This window comes from Pteropus medius, unplaced genomic scaffold (assembly GCF_902729225.1).
Source record: "Pteropus medius unplaced genomic scaffold, Ma_sr-lr_union100, whole genome shotgun sequence".
Classification (NCBI taxonomy): Eukaryota; Metazoa; Chordata; class Mammalia; order Chiroptera; family Pteropodidae; genus Pteropus; species Pteropus medius.
Genome location: NW_024340696.1, coordinates 1,472,873 through 1,498,393, shown reverse-complemented (window position 1 = coordinate 1,498,393; position 25,521 = coordinate 1,472,873). Strand labels below are relative to the sequence as shown.

The following is a 25,521-nucleotide window of genomic DNA, read 5'->3' as shown; positions in this document are numbered from 1 at the left end:
AAATGAATGAATGAATACTAAACATACGAATGCACACTAAAAACAAGGTTGAGCAAAACAAGCTAGACAAAAAGAATGCATAATATATAATTTATTTAAAGATCAAGGTTGAGTAAACTAAACTATCTTAAATGGATGCCCATCTAAGTGGTTAAAAAATAAAGCAAAGGAAGTGAGTGATTACCATGCAAGTCAAGGCAGTGGTTACCTCAACCAGGCAGGGACAGCATCTCACTGAAAAAAGGCAAATGGAGGTGGGTGGGACTCTAAGTGCTGGTAATATTCTATTTCTTGTTAATTATGCATAGTCATGCATAGTATATTATTTGTTTCATATACTTTTTAATAAGTGTGTTATATTTCACACAAAAGTTAAAAAGAAAAGGATGCTTACATTTTATTTTTTTCCAGAGATATTTAATACAGTTATTTTCTGGTAAAATTGCTGTAATTGCTTACTATTTATTGAAATATTTATTAAGGCTTTAATAGTTATAAACACTTCAAAAGAAACAAACAGCAAGCTTCCCACTGCCTAGAAATATCTTCAGAATACTCATGCTAGAACAAGATGTGTTCTGTAAGAGGCCATCTGCTCAGGCTGTTTATTGTCTGCTACAAGTCATAATCCTATTTGTCTCAGTAATTACTTGCTCAAATATAAATATAACAGGAAAGATTAAGATTTCAGAAAATAAACAGAAAAAAATGACAAAGGCCATAATCCCCAGGAATTCTGTATGAAAGCAGCTCAAAACAGATATCGTTCATGTAGATAACCTTTCTTGAAATTGTTCATCTTAACTGCCATCTGATCTGAAAAAAAATTATAGATTTTACTTACTGTTCTCAAGTGGCCACTCATTAAAACTTACTTCGGTATAAAAGCATTTTAAATTAATTCTATCTCTGGAAATAGCTGTACAAAAACTAGCATAGCTTTAATCTAAAGAAATACAACATTGTAATAAGAAAGGTATTTTAAGTAAACCTCTTAACCAATAGGCATTGAAATTATCTATTTTTCTGAGTGGAAACTTTGTTAGAAAAACAAACACTTTTCTATCTTATTTCCTTTCTTAAAAGTAGCAATGTAACTTTTATTTCCTGATACAGGTATATTATCATGATTATCTTATATTGGGCATCTAGAGATAAAAGACATAGTCCATGCACTTCAAAATGTGGTCTAAGGAAGAAAGAACAGAAAGGAATATAGGATAACATGGGAGCTCGTATAATAAGCTCTTACTGAGTGAGTGACATTTGAGCTAAACCAAAAGACAGATATGTACATGGGTATGGTGGTAAAGGACGGCTTCTCTGTGTGTACAAACTGTGTGTGTTTGTGTGTGCATGTGTGCGTGTGAGAGAGAGAGAGAAAAAGAAAGAGAGAGAGAAATGGCAAATTTGAAGAACTATAAATAGTTGAGTATGATTAGAGCAATAGGAAGTAGTATGCAGTGACAAAGTTGGGAAGTAGTTAGAGGTGATGCTAAGAAGTCTAGATTTTACTTAATGATAACGAAGAGCCTTTTCAGGATTTTCAGAATGGGAAACATACGATCAAATCTGTAATATACTTCTGCCCAATATGTTCGGATACAAGACATGGTCTAGGTCTTAAGGAAGAACGTAATCCAGCAGGGACAGAGGTGCTAACATCATAAATACCATGGAAGTTCATACAATGAACACTAATCAAGTAAGTGGCACTGAAAGTTAGTGGCAAATGATTATAAAGTTCACCTAAAAGAATACCCTGAAATAAAAATATAAAAGCTATAATATTACTTTGCTTTCAATTCACTTTGGCATCCAAGCACAAATACTTCTCTTTTGTTCCCAAAGCACAATGAAATGACAATAAAGTAATACAAAATGTGATAAATCAATAAATGCAAGGAGATTTTAGAAGATGATATCAAAGAACCAAAGACTGATCATTTAGTAGGAGAACAGGGGGAATTAAGTCATACTGGTAAACCTATGAAGACGGACCCAGTACTCTGTGTACACATCAGAGAAGATTATAGTGGAAGTGGGAGACATTCTTCACAACACAAAGCCTAGGTAGGGGTAAAGAGGTATACAAAGTGGAAGTGAAAATGGGACTCAAAAATCATTGGAAAAATTGTGACCAGAGCAGATCTCCCTCCCCTCTCCTTAGAGAGAAAATCCATACCAGTAACTGTTATTAAACAATCTAATCTTCCATTCATGAATGTAAACAAAAAACAAAGAACCATAACCATTTGAAACAGGGGGCAGATGTGAGTATACCTCATGAAAAAAAAATACTACCAAGCAGATAATTTCAAATGCAGGGCCCAGACTCAGAACCAGAACAAGACTATTCCATGAACTGCTTCACTCCTAAATGTAACATTCGTGTTTACAGGTGTGTAGCTGTGGCATTACTAACACCAAGGAAGAGTATTAAAAAGAACCCATTATTTTTCACTGTTTAAAAAATAGCAACAACTCAGCTTCTGATACAGTGAAATAAAATGATGAAAAGAATCATATGGATTCAAGAAGAGACAATGGGTTTTCAGGCTTTGGTGATGACAATTTACTTGACTTTGAACATCTGATGTCCTGGGCCTTGAAAATTCATTAATTTATTCATTCATTAAGTATTCACACCAAATATCTACTATGTGCTAGGTAACTCTTAGGGTAGTTAGGGCATATAAGTGAACAAAAAAGAGAAAAATCCCTAACCTTAGGGAGCTGATATTCTAGTAAAGCTCACATTTCTACGTATATTTCATCTCCTGTAAACTAAGGCTTTAAAAAGCCTTGCCAATATGTTGATAGTGATCTCCCATACCAAGATCACAGGTAATTTTTTTGTTTCTTCTTTATCCTCTGTCTTCGCAATGCAAAAACATCTTTTTCCCCCTTCCTTCTTTTTTATTTAAAGGGGAGGAAAATTGGGTAGAGAAATCAATTTGGCTGCACCAGAGAGAATGAATGACAGAGAGCTATGGGAGGCAAGAGAAAGAACAAATAACTGAGCTAGTTACCTGCAGATGCATTAATTCAGGTGAGAAATATAATAATGTGAATTCAGGCATGGGTTTAGGAAATATCAATGGTAGGAGAGGGAAGGATCTGATAAACGTTAAGGATTCTCAATTTAAAAGACTCCAACAGGTACATTGGTAAAGGAGAAGTATGGCCAAGTATGAACCCCAGGTTTCCAATTCTGACCTCTGCAAAGAGTTAATGTACGGCTGTTCTTTCAGTTCTTATTTATCTCTGTAAACATGGCAATAATTCTTGATCAAACTCTAATAACAAAACCCCTGAACATTCACACAGTTGCTGGGTAAAATGCCCGAAGATGTGCATGAAGCTAAATCAGTAAGACAGCATGTTTAAAATAAACATGAAGATTCTTGATATGCACCTGGTATCTGACATGGGTTTGCACCATGGCTGGTCACATACTTGCCTATGAACTCTAAGGCTCATGCAACCTTTCTTGGGTAGAGACAGCTCGCATGTATCTCTGAGGTTCACAAGTAAAGAAAAAAGTACCTCTTGCGGGACTCTTACAGAGAAAGAGGGATTACTCAGGAGCCTATGCATGACCTCTTTAACAGTGGGTATCTTTTTCTCATTGTCCTTAGACTGTATCCTTTGCTGTAATAAGTCTTTGCTGTGAATACAACTTTATATTGAGTCATATAAATTCTTCTAGTGAACCACTCACTGAACTAGTGGGTAGTCACTGGACTGCTAAGACAGGACCACTGAGTGGACGGAAATTAAGGGGTTGGTAAGGTGAGAGAAGAAATGAATTTAGTTTCCTTGTAAGGTGTCTTGATCACTTCATTATCTCCATTATAATTCTATGGTTTTTGAGCAGAAAAATATTTGTTTACCATTTTAGCCTTATCAGTGGTTCAAACTTCTCTTCAGCTTTAACTCAACTATTCCATGTTATTTTTATTAAATTTAGAAACAAAATATAAAGGAACATTCCTTACTTCAAAAATTTATCCTGGTGTATTTTGTGATCTGTTCCAAATCTTATAAATATTACCACTACTTTTTAAATCATGTTATTTTATTCTTCTAAAACCTTTACTGGGCATCTCCCATGTATCAGACATTTGGCTAGATGTTAGGGATAAAAAGATTAAAAAGACAAAGCACCTGTCCTAGAATCTAGAGAAGGACACGTATGTAACATAACACATCAAAATATTCTCTAAGCTTTTCTTCATGTTTCATTTCTAAAAGTATTCAAGACACAGGCAATATAAAAGATTGCATCATTAATGTCATACTGAGATTGAAAGTACTGCATTGTATATGATGAATCAACTTTCTTATGAAAACTCCTCTGCAGTAACATTTGAAAGTCTGAATAATGAGCTATTCCATGACTGAGTCAATGAGAAACAAAAGGCAGCCAGAGTAATGGTAAAAATATTATCAGAAGCTACCTTTGCTTCCTGAAAGTATACAATTGTCTGGTAATTGAACAGCTTTGCTATACTTAGGTAAGTTTATATTTCTGAAATAATCATTCGTTGTAGAGTTTGAAGTATGACAGCAAGAATAAGAAACAATTTCTCATTCTTTCCATGTATCACTTTGTACTCTATTTGGCTTTGCTAATAGAACATCTTTGAAAAGCTATATTCTACTTTATTTATGTCTACAACCTCAGAACTGCAAGCCTGACCTTCTTCTTAAGCCCTAATATACATAATTTATATGCTTACGTGTGATGTGTTATATATATATCAATTTATATAAAAACAAAAACTTTATTCTAAATTCATTTCTTTAGAAATGTTATATTTCTTTTTTAAATAAAGAGGTAAAAACCTTAAAACATTAAAATATCAATTTATATAAAAACCAAAACTTACTCTATTTAAATTCATTTCTTTAGAAATGTTATATCTCTTTTTTAAATAAAGAGGTAAAAATTATTTTATCATTATTCTGAACACAATTCAAGGATTGCAAATTGAATACATTTAAAAGAATAACAAAACACGTATTTAAAAGTATTCACCTTTTTGAATTTAAAGTGCTTTTTTACAAATGTAAGCTTATGGAGTTTTACAGAAATTCTGCTGTGTATAGATTTCTGACAGAGAAAGCAGCCACAGAAGAGCTAAAGACAACTCAACCTGCTAATTGGAAGAGTTTTCATTGACTGATGATAGTTCTAGAAAGCTCCAATATGCAATAATAGACAAGTATAAGAGAAGTTGAAAGTGGATTTCAAAGAAAGAGAATGACTAAAGGATAAAACTGGCTAACATTTGAAGTTTTACAAAGAACAGAGATTGTAGGATAGCTGCAATGAATTTTAGAAATATAACCAACCAAATATAAAGTATTATTTGAGGCAGTGGTGTCAATCTAAAAATATCACTATTGCACCATTATTATAATTACCACTAACATTTAGTAAGCAGTTACATGTAAAGCACCATAAATGGATTCAATCCTTATAACTACTTTACGAGGTAAATACTTTCATTAACTTTATTTTACGAACGAAGAAACCAAGGTTTATAAGTAATTTGCCCATTATTATAAAGCGAATTAGTCAAAAAGCAAATATTAGAAATCAAGTCATGTGATTCCAAATGCTGAGAGAAGTATGCTATGCTGCCTCCACAAATGGTAGAATGGGCCAGTGCCAATAAACTGTGGAGATATTAACAAATAAATTGTTTCTTGCACTTTCTTTTATACATATATTCATAAACAGAAGAAGAGAGGTTTGTTCACCCTACAGTGTAACTTCTAAATTTTCCAGTGGAAGACAAAGGAGACATGCTTATTAACACTATGGAAACAGCTATCCTTTCACAATATAAAAAAGCAAAGAACATCTCTGACAAAATGGTACGTTGACTTATCCAAAACAAAAAGGCAGTATTTTCATACTCTATAGGTTCTAAGCAAACTACTGAATGCAACTAATACATGACCTATAAGCACTGAAAGGGAGATGTAACAATAGTAAATTGGCTGTGAGGATGGACTACCGAGTCAGGCTGCTTTGAATCTACACCTGGCTCCACTACAAATAAGGAGAGTTACTTAGTCTCTGTGCCTCAATTTCTTAATCTCTATAATAAGGATAATAATATACTGTAAATGTACCTACCTGAAAGGAAATACAATAGAAAGTACTAAATTAACGTTAGCCATATTTATTATTAGATCGAAGTATATAAAATTGAGTGCTGATTTTCAATAAATGCTCTCATGCAAACACACTCCAGCACTAAATTTTATACACAATGAATTTGAATATGAACACTGTATAAGCATATTTTTTTAAAAGTCACTAGAAATCACGGCCTCTAAGAAACAAAATAAACCAAAACAAAACAATACAAAAAAAAATGTATTATCACTGTCCTTTTCCTTTTCTTGCATAAAGGAATTTAAAAAAGAGCACATCTAGTCTTGCTTTGTAGAAATCAAAAATAACAAACTAATACATATATGGATATGGCATTTCATAAGATTAGAACTTCTATTAGCAACAGCTTACCATAATCTTACTATCAACAATAAAAGTTTGGTAATCTTCTAAAACAATCTCTTCTTTGGGATAGTGGTTCTCATATTTGTTTGGATGGCAAAGCACAAGCAAATAAAGGTGCTCTTTATGGGCACTCAAAAGTGATGCACTTAATGGTATAAGAACGAGAAAGCTATTAAAAAAACTAATACATATATGTAACATATATGAATATTCTCCAATACGAAAATAATAACCACAAACTTTATCTATGAAAAATCTAAGCAAAGTCAATGTAATTTTTTTCATTAATACTAATTTCATACTTGTTAATAGTCACAATAGCTAACTTCTGAATACCTACTACATGCCAGGCAATATGCCAAAGATTTATATGTACATTTTAATTATAACTTATTTTTCCTACTCATAACAAGATGGAGGTAGTCATTGTTTTCATTTTGACAGTGAAACAACTGAGGTGTCAAAAAGGTTAGATATAATTTAACCAAAGTTCAAATAACTAGTAAGGGGTAGAGCAAGGACTTGAACCCAAGCCTAACTCACACCTTGTGCTCTTAACCACAAATCTATACCTCTTATGTGATAAAATCTAAAAATTTAAACATTTTACATCACTATATTTAAATTGTGTACCAGTCAGAAAAGATCAATATTAATCAATTTTAAGAACAGAATGTAAGTATCAGTGGGATCGTTTAAGAATCATTGTTGGAGGTCTAATATGCAGCATGGCGATTACAGCTAATAATACTGCATTATATATTTGAAAGTTGCTAAGAGAGTAGCTCTTAAATGTTAACACAAAAAAATGATGGTTATATGACACAATGGAGGTGTTAGATAATGCTATGGTGGTAATCATTTTGCAATATATAAATGTATCAAAGCAAACACATTGTATATCTCAAATTTACAGTGTTATGTGTTAATTCTCAATAAAGCTGGAAAAAAAGAATTGCCGAGAAGCTTCCTATTAATTATTTTTCTGGAAATTATTCCTAAATTCCAAATGTAAGGTGTTTTTGTTAAGTACACAGCTAAAGAGATTTAGTTCTATAAACTGTAGTTCAAATAAAGGCCTTTTCACTAAGATATAAGCCAATTGTAAAATTGATCATTGATCGAGAATATTGTTGTTTTAGGGGGTAAACTAAATCCACTCTGCCTGTTTGTAGCCATTTTTGAATTTACTTATTTTAATTTGAAGCAGGTACAAGGGCTAATACTGTCAAAATAGAAAAAAACAAATAACCCTTAGTCTTTAGTCTAATCGCTATTTACTAAAGGAATACTACCAATATAAATATTTAGTTTTGTAGATATAATATTACCCTGTCAATGATTTCTAATTTTATATTTAACTAGCATATTTATAGCCATAATTAGAAAAATAGAAAAGCATATAAAAATAATTTTCATCAATGAGAACTTTGAAAAGTTTATTTATATATCAAACATGTCTAGCTCAATCCAACTTAAAATCTTATTATTCTGGAATGAATTTTTACTAAAAGACAAATATCTTGAGTCTGCATTAGATAGTTATTAAAGACCAGAAAAGCTGTTAATTATCAAATTTAAAAATAATCTTAAATCAAGCCTTAAAATGCACATACCTTATGATATCCATTGCCTGGTAAAGGATTTCAGATTGATCAACTCCAAGAACCTTCTTCGCCCCAGCTTTAGCAGCAAACATAGAAAGAATTCCAGTTCCACAACCAACATCCAAAACTATCTGGTGTAAAAAAACAAAAACAAAAGATGTTATTGAAAAGGCCTAATATTTTAAATTCTATTCTTAATGTTGTTTCTGGCTAGGAATAGATCACAAAATTTTAAAACTTTGCCAATCAAATATGGCAATAATGTCTACTTGGGGAAACTGAAGATATCATTATAATGGGTTATTTGTAACAGTATATTTGGCCATAGTCTGTTGCAATCAGATGCAACAATGTAAATTTAAGAAATTTATGAAATAAGCAACTTCCATAGACTTCTTAATAGAAAAACAGTCTCTGTTTTAAATTTTCCTATTGTATGCACGTTCTAATTTAGGCTTAGTAATTTGTAAAGCTAGCATTCAAACATAAGTCAATCTGCTTCTAAAGCTTATATTTAAATTATATTTTCAATTGTGTATAAACTATTTATTACAGTTAGCTCCAAATCAGGTAACTGAGGACATAAACTAAAACTTGACAGAATCAAAGAGGTAGAAATGATAAACAATAAACTAATACTTATAAAAAATGAAGAAATTTGATTCACTTTTTCCAAAAAAAAGAACAAAAAGAAAAAAAAGAAAAAGTGAATTTTAGCTGTAGTTAATAATCAAAAGCATAAAGAAGGCACCTAACTGTGAATTTCTTCAATAGACCAGAAATAGAAATTAATTATGAGTGGGTGATAACATGATTAAATGCCACCCAAAGTTAAATTAACTCTGAGAAACCATATGGTCTCCACAGGAACTTTGTGAACTGAAACAACATTAAGAAAGGAATAAAAGAGAGGAAGCAGAAGAGAAGAAGAAACACATTTTTAATTATAAGCAACTTTTTGAAAAATAAATCTCTTCTATGTTCTATATTTATAATATGAAAGCTAATGTTGTGATAACAAAGTTTGTCTGCCTAATGGAAATAAAAGCAAACAAAAGTGATGATAATAAAACTTAGGAAAATGTTATTTCACATATTTTTAAAAGAATTATATTTAAATAATTTCATGAACATATTCTATCATGACAACACAAAAATTATATGACCTATATATAAAAAATAGTGTGAATTAAAATGTAAATAATAGATTCCACCCTAATTACTTACTCATTATATTTTAACATAACGGTGTTCAAAGTGGCATAGGATTAAGGGCACTAGACTAAGAGTAAAAAACCTCAGATTTGTTCACTTAATGGCTTTGTTTAGGGCTAGTCAATTACCCTTGTTGGTTTCAAGTTTCCTCATGTGTAAAATTAAGATAAATACTTGCCCTGCCTAGTTGAAGGAATATCATATAGCAACAAAGAGACAACATGTTTGAAAGTAATCTATAAATTGTCAAATGTTATTTAAATATATGGTAGTATGTTTTGCAGCTATAGTATAATAAAGTATCTGAAATCATTTAAAAATATGAAAGCTCTAGATTAATATTTTTAATTACAGAAAATTTTATCCTGCATGTGCTTGAAGGAGTTAGAAATTGATACACATATTTTATATTACAGTATATTTTTGAGAAACTGTAAATGCCAAGCAAAACCAACCACACGCTGATAAATGAAAGCATCTTAGGCCAAAAACTAAAGTATACTCCTGACTTATTAATAAGCCCTTTTCTGACTTTATCAGACTGAATAATACCTTCAGTAAAAGCAGTAAGAACACAAAATAATTAAACATTATGTTTTCCAGGGTCATGTATTTTGTCTACAAATATAGAACATTTATATGTAACAATGCAAATCTTCACTTCTTTAAAGTGACTTTTTTCTTCTTTCTCCTTGATTCAAACTGGCCTTAATGCTCATTTCTTTCCTCATCCTTCCACCTCTGCACAGATTGCATGACCACTCCCTTAATCATTACACCCTTAGGTCTTAGGAACAAAGCCTCAGGTCTGCTGACCACAGAAACAGAGGTTCAGGCAAACTAAAGATAACATCTTGACTTCAGTTGTGTTTCAGTTCCAGACCCATGAAGGTAAAATAGCCCTATTGACCACATCCCCTTTTTTTAAAATTTTAATTAGTTTCCAGTATACAGTACATTGGTTAGATATTTATGTAGTTTATAAAACGATTCCCCTAATTGCTCCTTCTCTCCTCTGGTTGACCACATCCCTTTGAAACCAGACAGAACACCATGACTGACATCAGGACTTGATGCAATGATCAACTGCCTCCTATCCTAGAACTGACCAATGAGTAAAGCCCATGACCTCCAACTCCCTTAGCTACCAGGGTAAATGAGTTCTCCCCTATATAACCTATCTCCTAGAAGCAATTGGGAAGCCAGACTTTGAGTGCTAGCTCACCTGTGTCTATTGGACTGATGCCATTTCCTTAAATAAACCTTTAACTTTGCTGCAAACCCCTGCTTTTGTCTCATTTGGCTTTGATGCACCCAGGGAAAACGAAACATCTCCCCATTTAGGTAACAATTACAACGTTTCTATAATACATTACAAATAAAAAAGAGAAGCAGAAAGTAACTGTGTAAAGTCTACGAACCCAGTAAGATGTGCTCCATATACACAGAAATAGTCATGATTACTTAATTTCTCAATGATTAATCTTATGATTACTAATATTTGTGGCTTTTCAGTATTTTCAGTATTCAGGAGCATACTGAAAGAGTAACTTTTAACTTCCTTTCACTTAACAAATTGTTATGTGATTCATCTCAAAAAGTATTAAGAAAAGATGGCTCAAAGAAAGACAACGATGGTGCTTTTATAATAACAAAAATCATAAAATTTTAGAACCAGAGGGTTAAAAAAAAATCATTTTACAGATGAGGCTCAGAGAGATTCACCACTTGTCTAAAATTATTATATAGCCGGTTCCTTAGAAACTAGGCAGGACTAATGATTCCCAGACCAGTGCATGCTTAATATTAAGGAAATATATTTCTTTTAAACACATTAAGGAAAAAATAAATAAAAATCTAAGCATAATCTAACTATAAAGCAAAATTTCTAACAGTAACATACTTGCTTTACTGAAAACAAAGTGTTTTTTTAGACACACATATTAAATAAAATTTTTCCAGCACCTGGGTGCAAATATAAAAGCTAGCTATAAAAAAAATTCTTAGTCTCTGCTGCAATAACATAAAAAGCATACCAAAAAGCTAAGTACAAAGAACTAATAAAACCTAAGCTTTAAAAAATGAAAACATCTATTTGTCTGTAATGGGAATCAACAAAAGCAAAGAGACACACACTATCATAAACCTTTCGTGATAGATAACGCTTTGGCTAAAAGATATCATAGCACCATATACATTTCACTGTGCAACTCAACTAAGTCACAAGTGAAATACTGCTCTAAGGAAACAGGTATGGACGTGAAAAGCCAATCTATATTATACTCCAAACGATATAAAAATCAGGAAAAGAGATTTTGAAAATATAAAGGTTTTCAGTCACTGCTGCAATATCATGTAAAGCCCATAAAATAACCCGAGAAGTATTTTTTAACATGGAGATCAATAGGGTATTATAAAAACTTGATATGTTATCAACGTACATGTTATTGAAGTGGAAAGAGTGGGGAAATTCCCAAGCAGAGGTAAGTAAATGGCAGAGATGATAATATTCTTGACTAAATTAGTGGACCAACTTCCAATAAAGTGAAACAAACAGAAAACTTGAACTTTTAGAAGGTAACCTTGTCAATGTAGAGAGAAAAAGAAGAAAAAATGAAAAAAAAAAAAAACACAAGGGAGGAAAAACAAATTACACAAATTTCAAACACACACACACACACAGTGTGAAAGACCACCTTTGAAATAACCTGAGGCAGTACTGACTAACTGTAAAATATAAAGTGTCTTGTAAAGGGATAAATGAGGTATTAAAAGAAAGCTCATTAAATAAATTCTACCTTACAATATTTCTCCCTATTTATTAATAACTTCTTAAAATTATTTTTTAACTAATACATTTGAAATTCAAAGGAATCACAGTAAATCAAAAATATGGTTTAAGCAATATTATCTGTATAACCAAAGTTTAACTAAGCTATGTCACTGTAATGATTTCAGTTTAAAAAAAGAATATATTGAATTATAGCACCATTTTGAATTTCTGTTATCAGTATTCTGCACCACAAGGCAGCATCATAAGTCTTCCATGAAGTAAAGCCAGAGTACACTAAATCAACTGCTATCACAATGATGACCCAAGAGAGGATTTCTACTGCCAAGATCCATAAAAAATGTACAATCCTGTAGCCTACGGTACTCACCTTGTCTTTGAAGATATGTGGATTTTGGTATATAAAATCACGGTAACTTTCTGTTCGTATTTTGTCCTAGGGTAAAAAGAGAAAATATTGTGTTTACAGAATAGTCTGAACAAACAAAAATTTTCAGGAAGATATTTTCTATTTTATCACACATTATTTGTTTCCATAGTTACTTTTAGCCTGGAAAACCAAGCTTAATTTTGTTTTCCTAAAAGAAAACAATAGAGAACAGAAATAATAACAATACCCACAAAAAAGTTTAAGAACATCACTGAAAGTCAAATGAAATCTAAGTCAAATGAAATAAAATGTACACATTTGGTCTTGACATGCATTATCATTTTAAGACTTTGACTGATAATTAAAGCTAATAGCAGACGAACAGGACATTTTGCCCCCTTTAAATAGGTCCTGGAATCTAGACCCTGACTCCCTGTATTAGAGCTGTGTTAAAGTATCAGAGAAAAAAAAAATAGATAAATGTAGAAGTTACAGTTACATATGAAAAATGAAGCCACACTGAGTATGGGTTTTCTAGGAAAGTCATTTGTCAGCACCTATCTGTTTTTTGTTTCTAGAAATGTCTGTTGTAGGAGATGATGTTTAAATGCCTAAAAGCTTAAAAGTAAATCGTTTGAGCCCTGCAGCCCACGTTATGAGACTTCTACACTCTGGAGTCGCACATGACCTGTGACCAAGTCAGGAACTAATGCTAACATTCATGCTGGTTCATCAACAGAGCTGATTCCCTATCAAATTATCTTGGCTCAGACACACGTGGACAGTACATTAAACGGTAAAGGTTCCTGTTGCCAAGTGAGTAAAATGGTATGATAAAAACATCTTAGACTGAGAATTCTACTTTTGGGTTTCACGCAGGTAAAACAAAGTACTTACACCAAATGCTACAATATAAAATTTATACAATCCACACCCCCCAACAAAACGTTTATACCAATATTGGGATTTAAAATATACATATAAAGGAGTCTTAAAAGACAAACTGTTTTACTTAAATACTAGATTTAAAAAGGGAGAATTCCATAATTAATTCCATGCTTTCTGACAGAATTATTTTAAATGGCTTTCCAAACAAAATTTTAAATCAGGCTTATTAAATCTTTCCCTAAAAGGTTTTAAGAATTACTAAAAAAAAACCTTTAAAAACCTAATGTTTATGTAACTTTACATATTATTAACTAATTTTAAAATTGTCTTTAAAAAAACACAGCATTTTATACATCTCTACCATTTTTATACTCTTCTTACACTGTAACCAGTGATTTTTGCTGACACAACAAAACCTACATGGGATGAACATCAGTCATGAAGGCAGTCACTCAGGAAGCTCTCACCAACCACCCTACATCACCAGTGCTCCAACCTAATGACAAGCAGCCCAACTTCCATCCTAAGTTCATGCACTGCTGATCGGCTCAGCTACAATCCTTCATCTGGGCTCTTTCTATATATCCATCTGCTTTATTCAGATGCTCAACCTGGTACAATGAAATTCAATGTATCCCAAACACAGTGCTTTGGACATAGCAGAGTTTCAACTTAATAAATGAATTTTTGTAAGAAAAAACCACTAAACATGAAAATGCAAGCTAACAAAAGACCAGCTCTCAAAATCATTTCTAAAAATTTATTCTAACGAAAGACTAGCACTTCAATACAAAATAAGGTAATAAACAAACAAAAAAATTATCTATTGCAACCTATTAAAACTAAGAAACACAAAAGAATAAAATTAGAGCTCCAATACTAAAATGCAAGAAAATCTTTTAAGTCTAGTAAGGTATCATAGAATTATTCCTACGAGTATAAAAAATAACTAAGAATGAGACTAAAGACAACAGAAAAGTTACATACTGTCGGTTTTACATCAGTAACAGTATGTGTTCAATGTATATGATCATGAAAGTGGACAACATGCATGAATCAGCTGCAGATACACTGAAAAGAATGTAATAAAGAAAATTTATTTAATGGTACTATGATCTGTGATACATGATCACCAGGATGAACAATGTTTTTCTTAGGGAAAAAAAAAGAGTGACACATCTCAGATTTATAAGATTAGTCAACAATAACTCTTCTTCGGAAAGATAAAATGGCAAAGGATTTCAACAATTCATGTATTCTATCCCTCTATCAATTGTATATCTGGAATTCAAAAAAATTATCTTCTTCTTAACACCAGGAAATAAGATCACAAATTACTTTTATTTATAATTATAATCCAAACATATACCAAAATAGTATCATTAAACTATCTGAGACTAACGAATCCAAATAACATTCTTATAAAAGCAAAGCCAATTCTAAGCATTACAATAAGTCCTGTATACATGGTTTCTCAACTTAAATTATTTATAAAGATCAAGTGAGATTCTAGAAGTAGTACAACCTTGAAAAGATGATGTATGCTAAGAACTGTTTTGATATGAGAAGAAATATTACTTAATATAAGGCACATCACATTCATCCACAGTACATAGTTTAGCAAAATAGAAAATGGATAAATAGCACTTTTTGAATGGAATATATCCATATTTCCTATGAATAATTAATCAAGTCACCTCCAAGGAGCGGTAATCCCATTATATAACAGCTAAGGAGAACTAAGGCATGGATAATTATATTAAGAAGGATTTTTAAAGTGATTCTCTAAAAGGGAAAAGACAGCACTGGAATTAAAACTGGAACTTCTTAAATCCATATGTACAGCAAAAAGACTTAAAAATATATGATCCAGTATGAAGATCCTTTAGTTATTGATATATAGCTACAAGTGTCCAGAACAGAGACTTGGAAATAAGTACTCAAACTGGATCTCCCTGATGACTGTACTGAGGACACTCAAATGCACTATCTACTGGGAGTCTCAACCTTATCTATATGAAAAAAGCAACACAATTTCCATACCAAAGGCATTAAAGGATCATGACATTTAAGCTGACGGAATGGTTTAAATGGAGGAACATGTCTTAGACAGAGTCCTTTAAATAAAATGTTCTAGACACAATAAAATTAATTTTAACAAAGAAAATGGAGTAAGTCAATTTCTTTTAAACAAATTCATTCTGGACTTAAAATAATTTAATACTTATAATAAGATAACGGTTATTTGTAACACTATGCCATTACCCAAGTGACAACAAAAAGCACAACCATGACACATCATTTGTAAAGAAATGACATGGCATTGCTTTAAAAGACCTCAAGTAATTACAGTTACTATTAATCAGCAAACCTCCACTCTTTGATAATGCAAAACTGAATGAACACGTTATTAAATACCCCTGGTTATTTTAAATGCATGTGTTTCAGGGGACATAGTCTTAGGGCTTCTATAAGATAAAACAATCTTCTGAGGAAGAATCTGGGAAGGAATATTTTGTTGTCGGTTTTAAGAAAAGGTAGTGGCATCTAAAATTCAGAAATATACATTTAAAATGTTCAATAATTTTTACATTCCAACATTTCTTTTACTCTAGATAATTTCAGTTTTACAGCATTAAAAAATTATATCTTGCTATTTTACAATCTATACATGATAAAATGTATAACTACCTATACATGATATTTTACAATCTATACAATCTATAAAATATAAGAAATCTACTTACATTTTATATGGACATTATTGTTATAAAAATTAAAACCAACCATACTTAAATATCTGATTTGACTGATTTAGAAAATTCTATATATCAATGATTTCAAATATAAAAGTTATGCCATAACAACTGTGAAATTATTTATAATTAAACTTTGTACCAAAGTATTATTATTAGCCCAAACTGGCTAGTATTGCTATTTAAAAAACAAAAGTTAATTCCCTTTGTACATCATAAGGAGATGTATAATTTATTTGTTCCTATTTAACAGCTGCTCCTGAGAAGACTAAAATTGTCAGCAGTTGTTCTTTCCAATGTTCCATTTAAAGCAAAAGTAATTTCATAATAAACATTAATAATAATCTTAAGTAGAATTTACAACAACTTTGGTGCTTCTATAATCTTTTCGACCCAAGATGAGCTATCAAGCACCAAAGAGATTTAAAAAGCAATTCTCGAAAAAAAAGCAGTCTTCCTACAGCATATGTATTAAAAACCTGTTTTATTATATTTTTCCTTTAGTATGAATTTGGTGCATTTGTTCTCTTTTCTAACCTTTAGCATTTCTTCATGTATCCCATAATGCCCGTATGAGCTGAAATAAACACCATCCTCATCCTCCTGGAGGTCTGCAATGGCAGTAGATGACGAGCAGGTTCTGACATCTGCGTTCATCACAAAATCCTGAGCAAATTGTCTGTAATCAATTTGAAATACGCCCTTGAGACAGGTTTATTGGACCATGAAAAAAGGAAAGGCTAGAGGTTGAGGAAGAGGAAGGAGGAGGGAGCGGAATGTGATGAGCCTTTTAAATCACATCCTATCTGAAGCAACTGAAAGCTCCCCCTGCTGGATCTTAAGCAACGGCATATTCAAATCCAGTTGTAAGCATTCCTTCCTCAAAACATAAAAGCACAGACAATTACAGATTATAGGTGTTTCTCTTTCACTTGAATAAAATCAGCACATTATCTTTATTCAACTTTATTTCTCATATTCTGAAATCTTATTTTAGCAGCTTAATCAATGAGTAATATATTTCAACACTTATTAATATTCTTTAAAACCTTATTATCTCATAGAAGAATTATATAGGCAGAAAATGGACCCAAATTCAGAATTATTTACATACACCAACAGCATCCACTCCAGCTTTAAAACTTAGCTCCCTCTCTGATCATAACATATTAAGATGGCAGGTAAGTGGATGAAACAAGGGTAGCCAGGAATTGATCATTTTTAAAGCTGAGAGATGAGCACATGGTAGGTAGAGCATTCTCCATACTTACGTATATTTTGGAAACTTTATAGCAGTACATTTAATCTATAAGGTATGCATAGGGGAGAAGTGCAAAGAGGCAGACAGTAGAGTTGTTGGTGTTTCTAGGTTACCCAACATAAAATACCAGAAACAGGGAAGGGAAACTAATCAGCTACACTATCCTTCCTACTAAACATTCCGGCAAGCCATCAAACCGTGAATACTCAGGCAACAGCAATCAACTTACAAATCCCACAGATGAAGCAGAATCTCAGGCCCTGTCCCAACCCTTCTGAATCAGAAGCTACTGTTTAACAAGATCCCCAGATGGTTTATATGCACATTAAATTCTGAGAAGGACTAAGCCAGTAGAAGGCTAATTTACTCACTGGAGAAAACCATCCTATGTAACTAGTTTTCTGATTAAATACTATATCATAACTACATTTTGATTCTTTAAAAAGAAAAACTGCAATCCTGTATTTCCCCCAAAATCAAAAAATATTAACCCTTCCACTTTAAAAGCCTAAAGAGAGGAAAAGTAAAATGGAGAAATCTATTAGAAACAGGGTAATTCAAAGAAAGGCAGTATCAAAGAACAAAAACACTTAAGAGGACAACCCTACCCAGAATAATTATCATTAGTATAAGAATAATTATAAAGAAGTATATAAGAATAGGTAAAACTACAGAATTTAAAATTAATCAATTATATCTATAATGTATAAAAATGTTGCGTCTTTAATATTACTAAAATTAAGTATTTACATTGTACTTTCCAGTATATGAAATGTTTTCCCATAGTCTATCTTGTTATTAGTTGTATGATTTTGGGGTCTAAATAATTAATTTTCTATAAGATTGATAAATTACTTCATTCTTTGCAGATCTTCACGTGCTCGAGCTAACGCAGCTTCAGCAGACAGCGCCCTGGCTTCCATGTGTTTCAGTTTTTCAACAATGGAGGTATTTTCAGTAAGTCCATTGGGGTATGAGAATGGAACTGATACCGGTTCATAAAGATCTTCTACATCTAAAGAAATAAATGGAAATTATTATCAGGTCATCTTATAATAATGAAGCACATATAAATATGTTAGGAATAAATATATAGAATATATACTAAGTGCCTATTATGCAGCCAACTGAAAAAAATAATAAAGGTACTTTAAATTAAATAAATGATATCCACAGTTTTAATTTAAATATAAAGAGCATGCTGTTAGTCTTAAGTTTTTCATTAGTTGGCCAAATTGAACACATATATAAGTATCAATTATACTAAACCAAACCCAGGAAGAAACAAAAAGTAGAAAGAAAAAACTCTAATATTTACTGATCACCAAGTATCTTTCAAGCACATACATCACATTTCATTTCCTCAACTAAAACCTTAGAATGTAAATATTTGTTCTTATTTTAAAGCATGGGGAAAATAAGTTTTAGAGTAATTAAGTGAGCAACCCCAAATCATATGGCTGTTAAATGAAGGAACTAAGAGTCAAACTCATGCCTGCCATGATCACTCAGTTGTGGTAGTGTCTGCTGGACTTCTCCACTGAAAAGTTAACATCTCCTTTGTAGTTAATAAATTTTTTGGAGGGTGATACTTTGAATTATGCAAATCCTGTTCTGACTTAAATTTTTGTCCACTAGTGCTCCTCAAAACTGTCAAGACCATCAAAAACAAGTAAAGCCTGAGAACTTCATAGCCAGGAGGGGATTAAGGAGATAGGACAATTAAATGTACTGTGGTATCCTAGATGGGATCTTGGAACAGAAAAGGGACAGTAGAGAAGAACTAATGAAATCTGAGTGAATAAAATGGAGTTTACTTATTTTTTTTAAAGTATGATATAATATTTGAAATATATTCCACAAAAGATATATTCATCTCACCAAATTGAAGTAAAAGGTCATCTTCTAGTACTGGCTTCAAATACTCTTCTTTCTCCCAAGGCACTGGGTTGTATATGGAATTCATATACTCAACTGTAGGATTCTGGATGTAAAATTAATTGCATATTTTTTCATTACATATAATCACAAAATCCCCCTAGCAAAAACTAGGAAAATTGAACAAAAAAAAAGGCTATATTACATAAAATCTCTACTTAAGAAGTCTTTGTTCACCTGTCATTTCATTAACTTGACTGGATGAATGCTTAATCAATGGTTTCAATGTAGTTTTATATTGTGTGGATCTGGAGGAAGTGGCAATACAAATACTCATTTGAATAGAACAGACAGAAAAAAGAACAAAGTATTTGAAAAATAAAGAGAGCAACCACAGTACTTGATATTACTAGAAATTATTTCAGATTTTACAGAAACACTATCAGTATTTCTCTTTATCTGACTCTGAATTACTTTTTCACATAATGAGGATTCACCTCTTAGATGCAGTTAAAAATGACACTGATTAAGCATGGTAAGTATCCATTTCCCTGGTACTGTATGTTGTGGCAGTTTCTAAAGTCCATGATTCCTCCAACATGATGACTACTAAATTTAAAACAGTTCTCTGTATAGTAGTTGCTCATATTCTTTTAAAAATCAGTACATTGATAGTCACCATAGAAAGTGTTATTTCAGTTTCTAAACAAAATTGTAAATTAAGCTACCAACTTACCTTAAGTCTAATAAAATTTATTAGTTTGATATATCCATAGAATTCAAGTCCTAAAGGAGGAAAAACAGAAAACTCAACTATTTTAAAATAATGAGCTTTCTTTAATTGACCTGCTCTACAGAGTGTTCTCTGGTTAGACAATAAAATATTTCTGTCCTCTAAACTACAATTTACAATATTTTGAATTTCTTATTAAGAATTAAACATAACTTTGATACTTCTGAATACTTTGAGAAAGAAGCATAGATAACTGCTTTTATAATGTTTTCCTTGCATTTCTAAAAACTGAGAAATTAATTTTTAGAATTCTACTCATTTCTAAGAATAATACAAATGAGGAAAATTGAGTCGTTGATTTTACCAAGTATTGGGCAGTTGATATTAGAACGAAAGTTTCTACATTCCTAATTTTTATGGTGCCTACCAAATTATAATTTTGCCAGGATATGGAGTATACGAAGTATACTTGCTTTACCATTAAGTTAAATGAAATAAAGCAAATTGGAAACCAATGAGGCTTGTTATCTGGTTCTCATATTTTTCCAGAAATGAAGCAGCATTTTAAACAAGGGAAAGCAACAGCATATTCAACCAACTATTTGTCCTGAGAAATGATGGAACATAAAAGCAAACAAATGTTTTATATGCATACAGTATAAAAAACCCTATATTTAATAAGTAAAAAAATACAAAATTATATTTAAAGTATGATTACAATTCAGTTTTAAAATGCACATTAAAAATATTTTAAAAAACAATGAGGCTAAGTCTTATGAATCTAGTTGCACTTGAATTAAGATTTATAAGCATATATGTTTATCTAATGTTCTTCCCAGTTGTTAGTAAATACAGAGGACAAAAACAAATTCTGTATTTAGTTAATTTTAGTGGAATAATGTAGGTCTCCTATACCCATTTAAAGAAGTATAAGTCTTTAATTGTTAAGTATGTTAACAATTTAAAGAAGTATAAGTCTTTAATTGTTAAGTATGTTAAAATACAAGTTTTAAAAGAATCATCTAAATATATTGCTTACCATTTTATCAGTCCTTTTCCCATACTCTCTTATCAAACTCTTTATAAAACTCAACTTTGTATGCCTTGAAGTTCAAGTTATGCTTTGATCTGGTAAGTTGTCTTTTTTCATGACCTGCCTCCTTTTCCAAAGTCCACCTCTATGTTTGCTCTCCCTAATTCTAATATACTCTCTTGTTCTCCCTAATTCTAACATGATAAAAATGCAATCACATGCCAAGGTTTTTCCTTTTTAGTTGTGAAGCCAATACAGGCTTAAATATAGTGAATATTATCTAAGAGAATGACTTATAATTAATCTTTCCTCAAAGGCTACTTGTCAAAAAAATTTCATTTCCATGATAAGCTGCTGCTATATATTTCACTATATTGGATTTGTTTAAAAAAGAAAAGTTCTGAAAAAATACAAAGTCTGAACTTCAATTTCACTACTAAAATTTTCTTTATTCTAAAAAATACTCACCATGTTTGTGGACCATGTTATCAATATTAAATTGATGCTGAGACTTACAGTGTGAAAATGTTTCTTCAGCAGATGTAAATAACCTGAAAAATCAAGGAAGAGCTTCATGGAAAAGTCCCTACAACACCTAAATATTGATTTCATGTTAAATATACACTCCCTCACCCTGCTGGTGTCTAGTTTTATTTCTAATTAAGAGAAAACCAACATACCTGTAGATGTCAGGAACCCAGAACTTCTAAAGGGAATTAGTACTTCTGAGTCCCATTTTACACCTAAAACAAACTAACTACTCATTAAATGTCAAAGTTAAATTATTTGCCAATTAATAGCACTGAATTTATCAAAAGGCTTTTAAGAAAGAGAACTCCTTTTGTTTAAGATATGAAAATTTCCTACGTAAGATTCTTTTGTCCTCTAAGTGTCAACTCTGCTTTTGGAGGTTTGAACTGCCAAAGCTCAAACTGCTTTTAGAAATAAAGCAAAAAATGTAATTGTACAGCTGGCATATTTCCAAAGTGCCATATTTTCTACAGTGATCCTGTAGTGTTCCCAAAATACTTGTATTAGAGACACTATGAGGACTGAGCCTCTTTATGACCTGCGAAGCTGAAGGACATGTAAGAATACGTAGCAGAGAAACTGCATAGCTTTTATATGCCTCACACATATGCAGCAGTTTTCAACAAATGTTTACCAAGATAGGTTATTTCTGCAGTATTTATGCAGCCTATCACAAAAAAGTACATCCCTGACGCTCAATAAATTTTGATGACAGAAGTATACATATACTTTCTATACCTACTCAAAAAAGATGACACATGGGAACAATGACGAATTAAGAGGAGCTAACATGGATCAGCATCATGCCCAGATTTAAGGGAAACTGGAAAATGTTTATTAAAGTAACACTTCTTTATTCTAAATGCCAACCAGGCCTCTTCCATGCCCACTTGCCCAGGATAGCAGCCAAAGACAACGCTTGAGATGAAGAGGCAGCATTTTAAGTAGAAATAATGTGTATTTGGATATAACTTGAACAAGTTATTGATATTGCAGCCTCTTTTTCCCTAAGTGAAAAGGCATCAATTACTTCATCAACAGGTGGGGAGCTCCTACCAAGAAAGATGATTCTTTAAATGGTTCAAATGGAAGTATTACACCTGAGAAGCTCTCTACTTGTCAAAGAATTAAAGAATAGTAAAGCTGGAAGGGTCCTGAGGAATTATCTAGTTTAGTGACTCCCAAATTGTTATCCATTAGAATCATTTGAGATAGTGTCCTTATAAAAATATGAGATTCCCAGATCTCAACCCAGATTGAGGACTGAGGTGCAGTGTTAGGCATCTCTATTTTTTTGTCTCAGATGACAAAGGTGCATAACCAGATTTGAGAACCACAGGTTCAAAACTCTATTATTTTACACATGAGGAAACTGAGGCCCGTAGACGACAACCTGATTTCCAGTTCAAGGCTCCTCCCTCTATACCATCGTGGGCCTCCCTCCTCAACAAGCCCTGCAAAGCACTGGTTCAGGAATGCAAAGGCGGGCCACTCTGGTTCCACTCCAGATGAGCAGACCACACAGACCAACGAGGCCCGGGCACCTTTGGGCTGAAGCCTGGCGCTTAGGTGGACGAACCTGTCACAAAACAGGCAGGGGGTCTGCTGCTTGTCGTGGGGAAGGTCAGCATCGTTCTCATCCTCCCAGGCGGCCTCGTCACCGCTGTCTGACAGTTCTGGCAGGTCCTCCTCATCCTCCAAAGCGCCCCGGCCGCCTAGCACACGCAAATGATCAGATTTGCTTCAGATGCCAGTGCCAAGCAGGCGCACGAAGAGCAGAGTGGGGAGAAAGCTCTCTCGCGGGTGAGCGTTCCCCGACGGCTCGCGTCAGCACCTCCCCCACCCTCCCTGCAAGGCCCCACCGCCCAGCTCTCCGTCCCGGGGAGGAAAGGGTCTTTTACCGGCCCCACTGCAGCGCGGCTTGGGAGATGGGCGAGCTGGGTGGGTGCTGAGGGGCTGGGGATACCCACCAGTAGCGCCCGACGCTAACGAGCACATGGCCATGGTGCCCCCGGAACCCAGAGCGCTGGGGGCGGGGACAGGATTGAGCAACGAGCGCGCAGGCGCCGCGGAAATCTCGGAGGCCGGGCCCCCGGGAGCGAGCGCGAGCGCGAGAGCGAGCCCAAGCGCGAGGCAGGGACAGGGTTTGGGAAACTTCGCGGATGCCTAGGACCGCGAGAACGCGCGCGCTGGCTTGCTAGCGCTTCCGGCGCGGTGTTGGTCACGTGAGCCGGGGTGGGCGGGGTGAGGGCGGGACTGTCTCCTCCCGCAGCAAGGTTGACGCTGTGCGCGAGGAGAAAGCGTTGAAACGAGTGCGGAGCCTCGCAGGCTTTGACGTGAATTTCGTTTACTCCTCGGGCTGTGGCAGGATTTAGCCCGAGGTCCTAGCCCGCGGCCCTGAGCCTGGAGGCGGAGATGCCACATCTCTTTTGCAGTAGGCACTACACCCTCTGTGCGTCCCTCATTCGAGGGGTGAGTGATAGGTGAAGGCAAGCCCGGGCCGCGGCGCACTCTGGTGGCGGAGGAGGCCGAACGCAGGCAAGAGCCTGGGGCTCAATTCTGGTTCCTGGGCTCCTTGATCTCAGGGGGGTGGTGCTGGGGAGAGGAAAATGCAGGAGCCATTGTGGTCTTGGGGCCAAAGCCTTTTGGGGTGTTTTAAAATTTTTAATCTTTAAAGTACAGTGGTTGAGAGTATGATTCCGAAGCCAATCTTAGTTTGAATCCTACTTCTGTCACTTTAACTTCATGATCTTGAGCAAATTACCTGACCTCTCTCTGCCTCCATTTCCTCAACAACAAAGTAAGGATAATGACTGCACTAATCGCAGGGGTATTGTAGGATAGAATGAGCTGATACATGTAGAGTGCTTAGAGTTTAAGTGTTAACTTTATCCTCAACAATGGGAAGCAGTTGACCTATTTGGTTAAGCAAGGGAGTGATACTGTCAAATGTTGAGAAAGTAACATTCTGGGTGTCATGTAAGAACACAAAAGTTCCCATGCTTCCTGTCTTCCCTTCTGACTATTTATTCAAACCATTGCTTTGCTATGTGGAAGCAGGCAGCAGTAATTTCAGTAGGTAATTTCCCAAACTCTAATCCCAGAGGCTAGCCCATCTCCTGGCAATAAAATAAGATAAAATTGACTACCAAGGCCCACCAGGCTCTACAAAATCCTGCCACCTCAACTTAACCCTTCACCCTGGGCCCCAGCCCCCAGCCTTTTATTTGGACTCATCATTTTCCCACCTTGAGGCCTTTGCTAAAAATGCTCTACAAATGGGTAGATACTTTTTGTTTCAGCGAGAAAGTTCCTTAGACCACCATTTCTAAAGTAAGTTCCACTGTCATTCCAGCAGCCCCTTGCTAGTTTCTTTTTTAGCACCTACTATTTGTTTTTGTTTTGTTTTGTTTTGTTTTATTTGGTCTTACCTATAACATTGTGCCATGTGGGTAAGGGCCATGTCTCTTTCTGGCACATAATACATGACCTAACTCATAATAGGTAATCAATAAATTATGCCTTGTATTATTACTAAACTCTTCTCAATGTCTTCTCTCCTAACTGTAAACTTCAAGAGGACAGAATCCATCAACTATTAGATTTGAAGCCCCCTTACATTGTAGGACATTGCCAGAATATCTGCTGGCTCTGCTGGGTCACACTTACTGTTTACTGATTTATCCCCACTGCCTATGTGCCCAGAGGCTCCTAGGAGGTAGTGAATGAATGAATTCAAGGCCTTTCATAAGCTGGGCCCATCCAACATTTTTCTTCTTCTTTCCAATATAAACTCTCTTCTCCCTGTCTATAACATTTGAAAGGAAACCTGCTAAATCCCTTACTGACACCCAATCATTCAATGTTAACAGTAAAAGAAAAAAAAGAAAGTAATACCCAGGTGATTGGGCCAGAAT

General features: G+C 33.8%; 1 protein-coding gene across 1 annotated transcript in view; it reads right to left on the bottom strand.

Moving 5' to 3' along the window:
- PRMT3 (protein arginine methyltransferase 3) overlaps nucleotides 1-23,735 on the bottom strand; it is a 102,995-nt gene extending 79,260 nt beyond the window's left edge. The window contains exons 1-9 of the mRNA XM_039865583.1: nucleotides 23,575-23,735; nucleotides 23,184-23,319; nucleotides 21,542-21,624; nucleotides 20,044-20,093; nucleotides 19,311-19,413; nucleotides 18,285-18,444; nucleotides 16,706-16,847; nucleotides 12,525-12,590; nucleotides 8,158-8,279 (exon numbers count right to left, since the gene is read on the bottom strand). Coding sequence (XP_039721517.1) covers nucleotides 8,158-8,279; nucleotides 12,525-12,590; nucleotides 16,706-16,847; nucleotides 18,285-18,444; nucleotides 19,311-19,413; nucleotides 20,044-20,093; nucleotides 21,542-21,624; nucleotides 23,184-23,319; nucleotides 23,575-23,608 — 896 coding nt within the window. The 5' untranslated portion in view covers nucleotides 23,609-23,735. The remainder of the gene's footprint in view (nucleotides 1-8,157; nucleotides 8,280-12,524; nucleotides 12,591-16,705; nucleotides 16,848-18,284; nucleotides 18,445-19,310; nucleotides 19,414-20,043; nucleotides 20,094-21,541; nucleotides 21,625-23,183; nucleotides 23,320-23,574) is intronic.
- Between the last annotated feature and the right edge of the window lie 1,786 nt (nucleotides 23,736-25,521).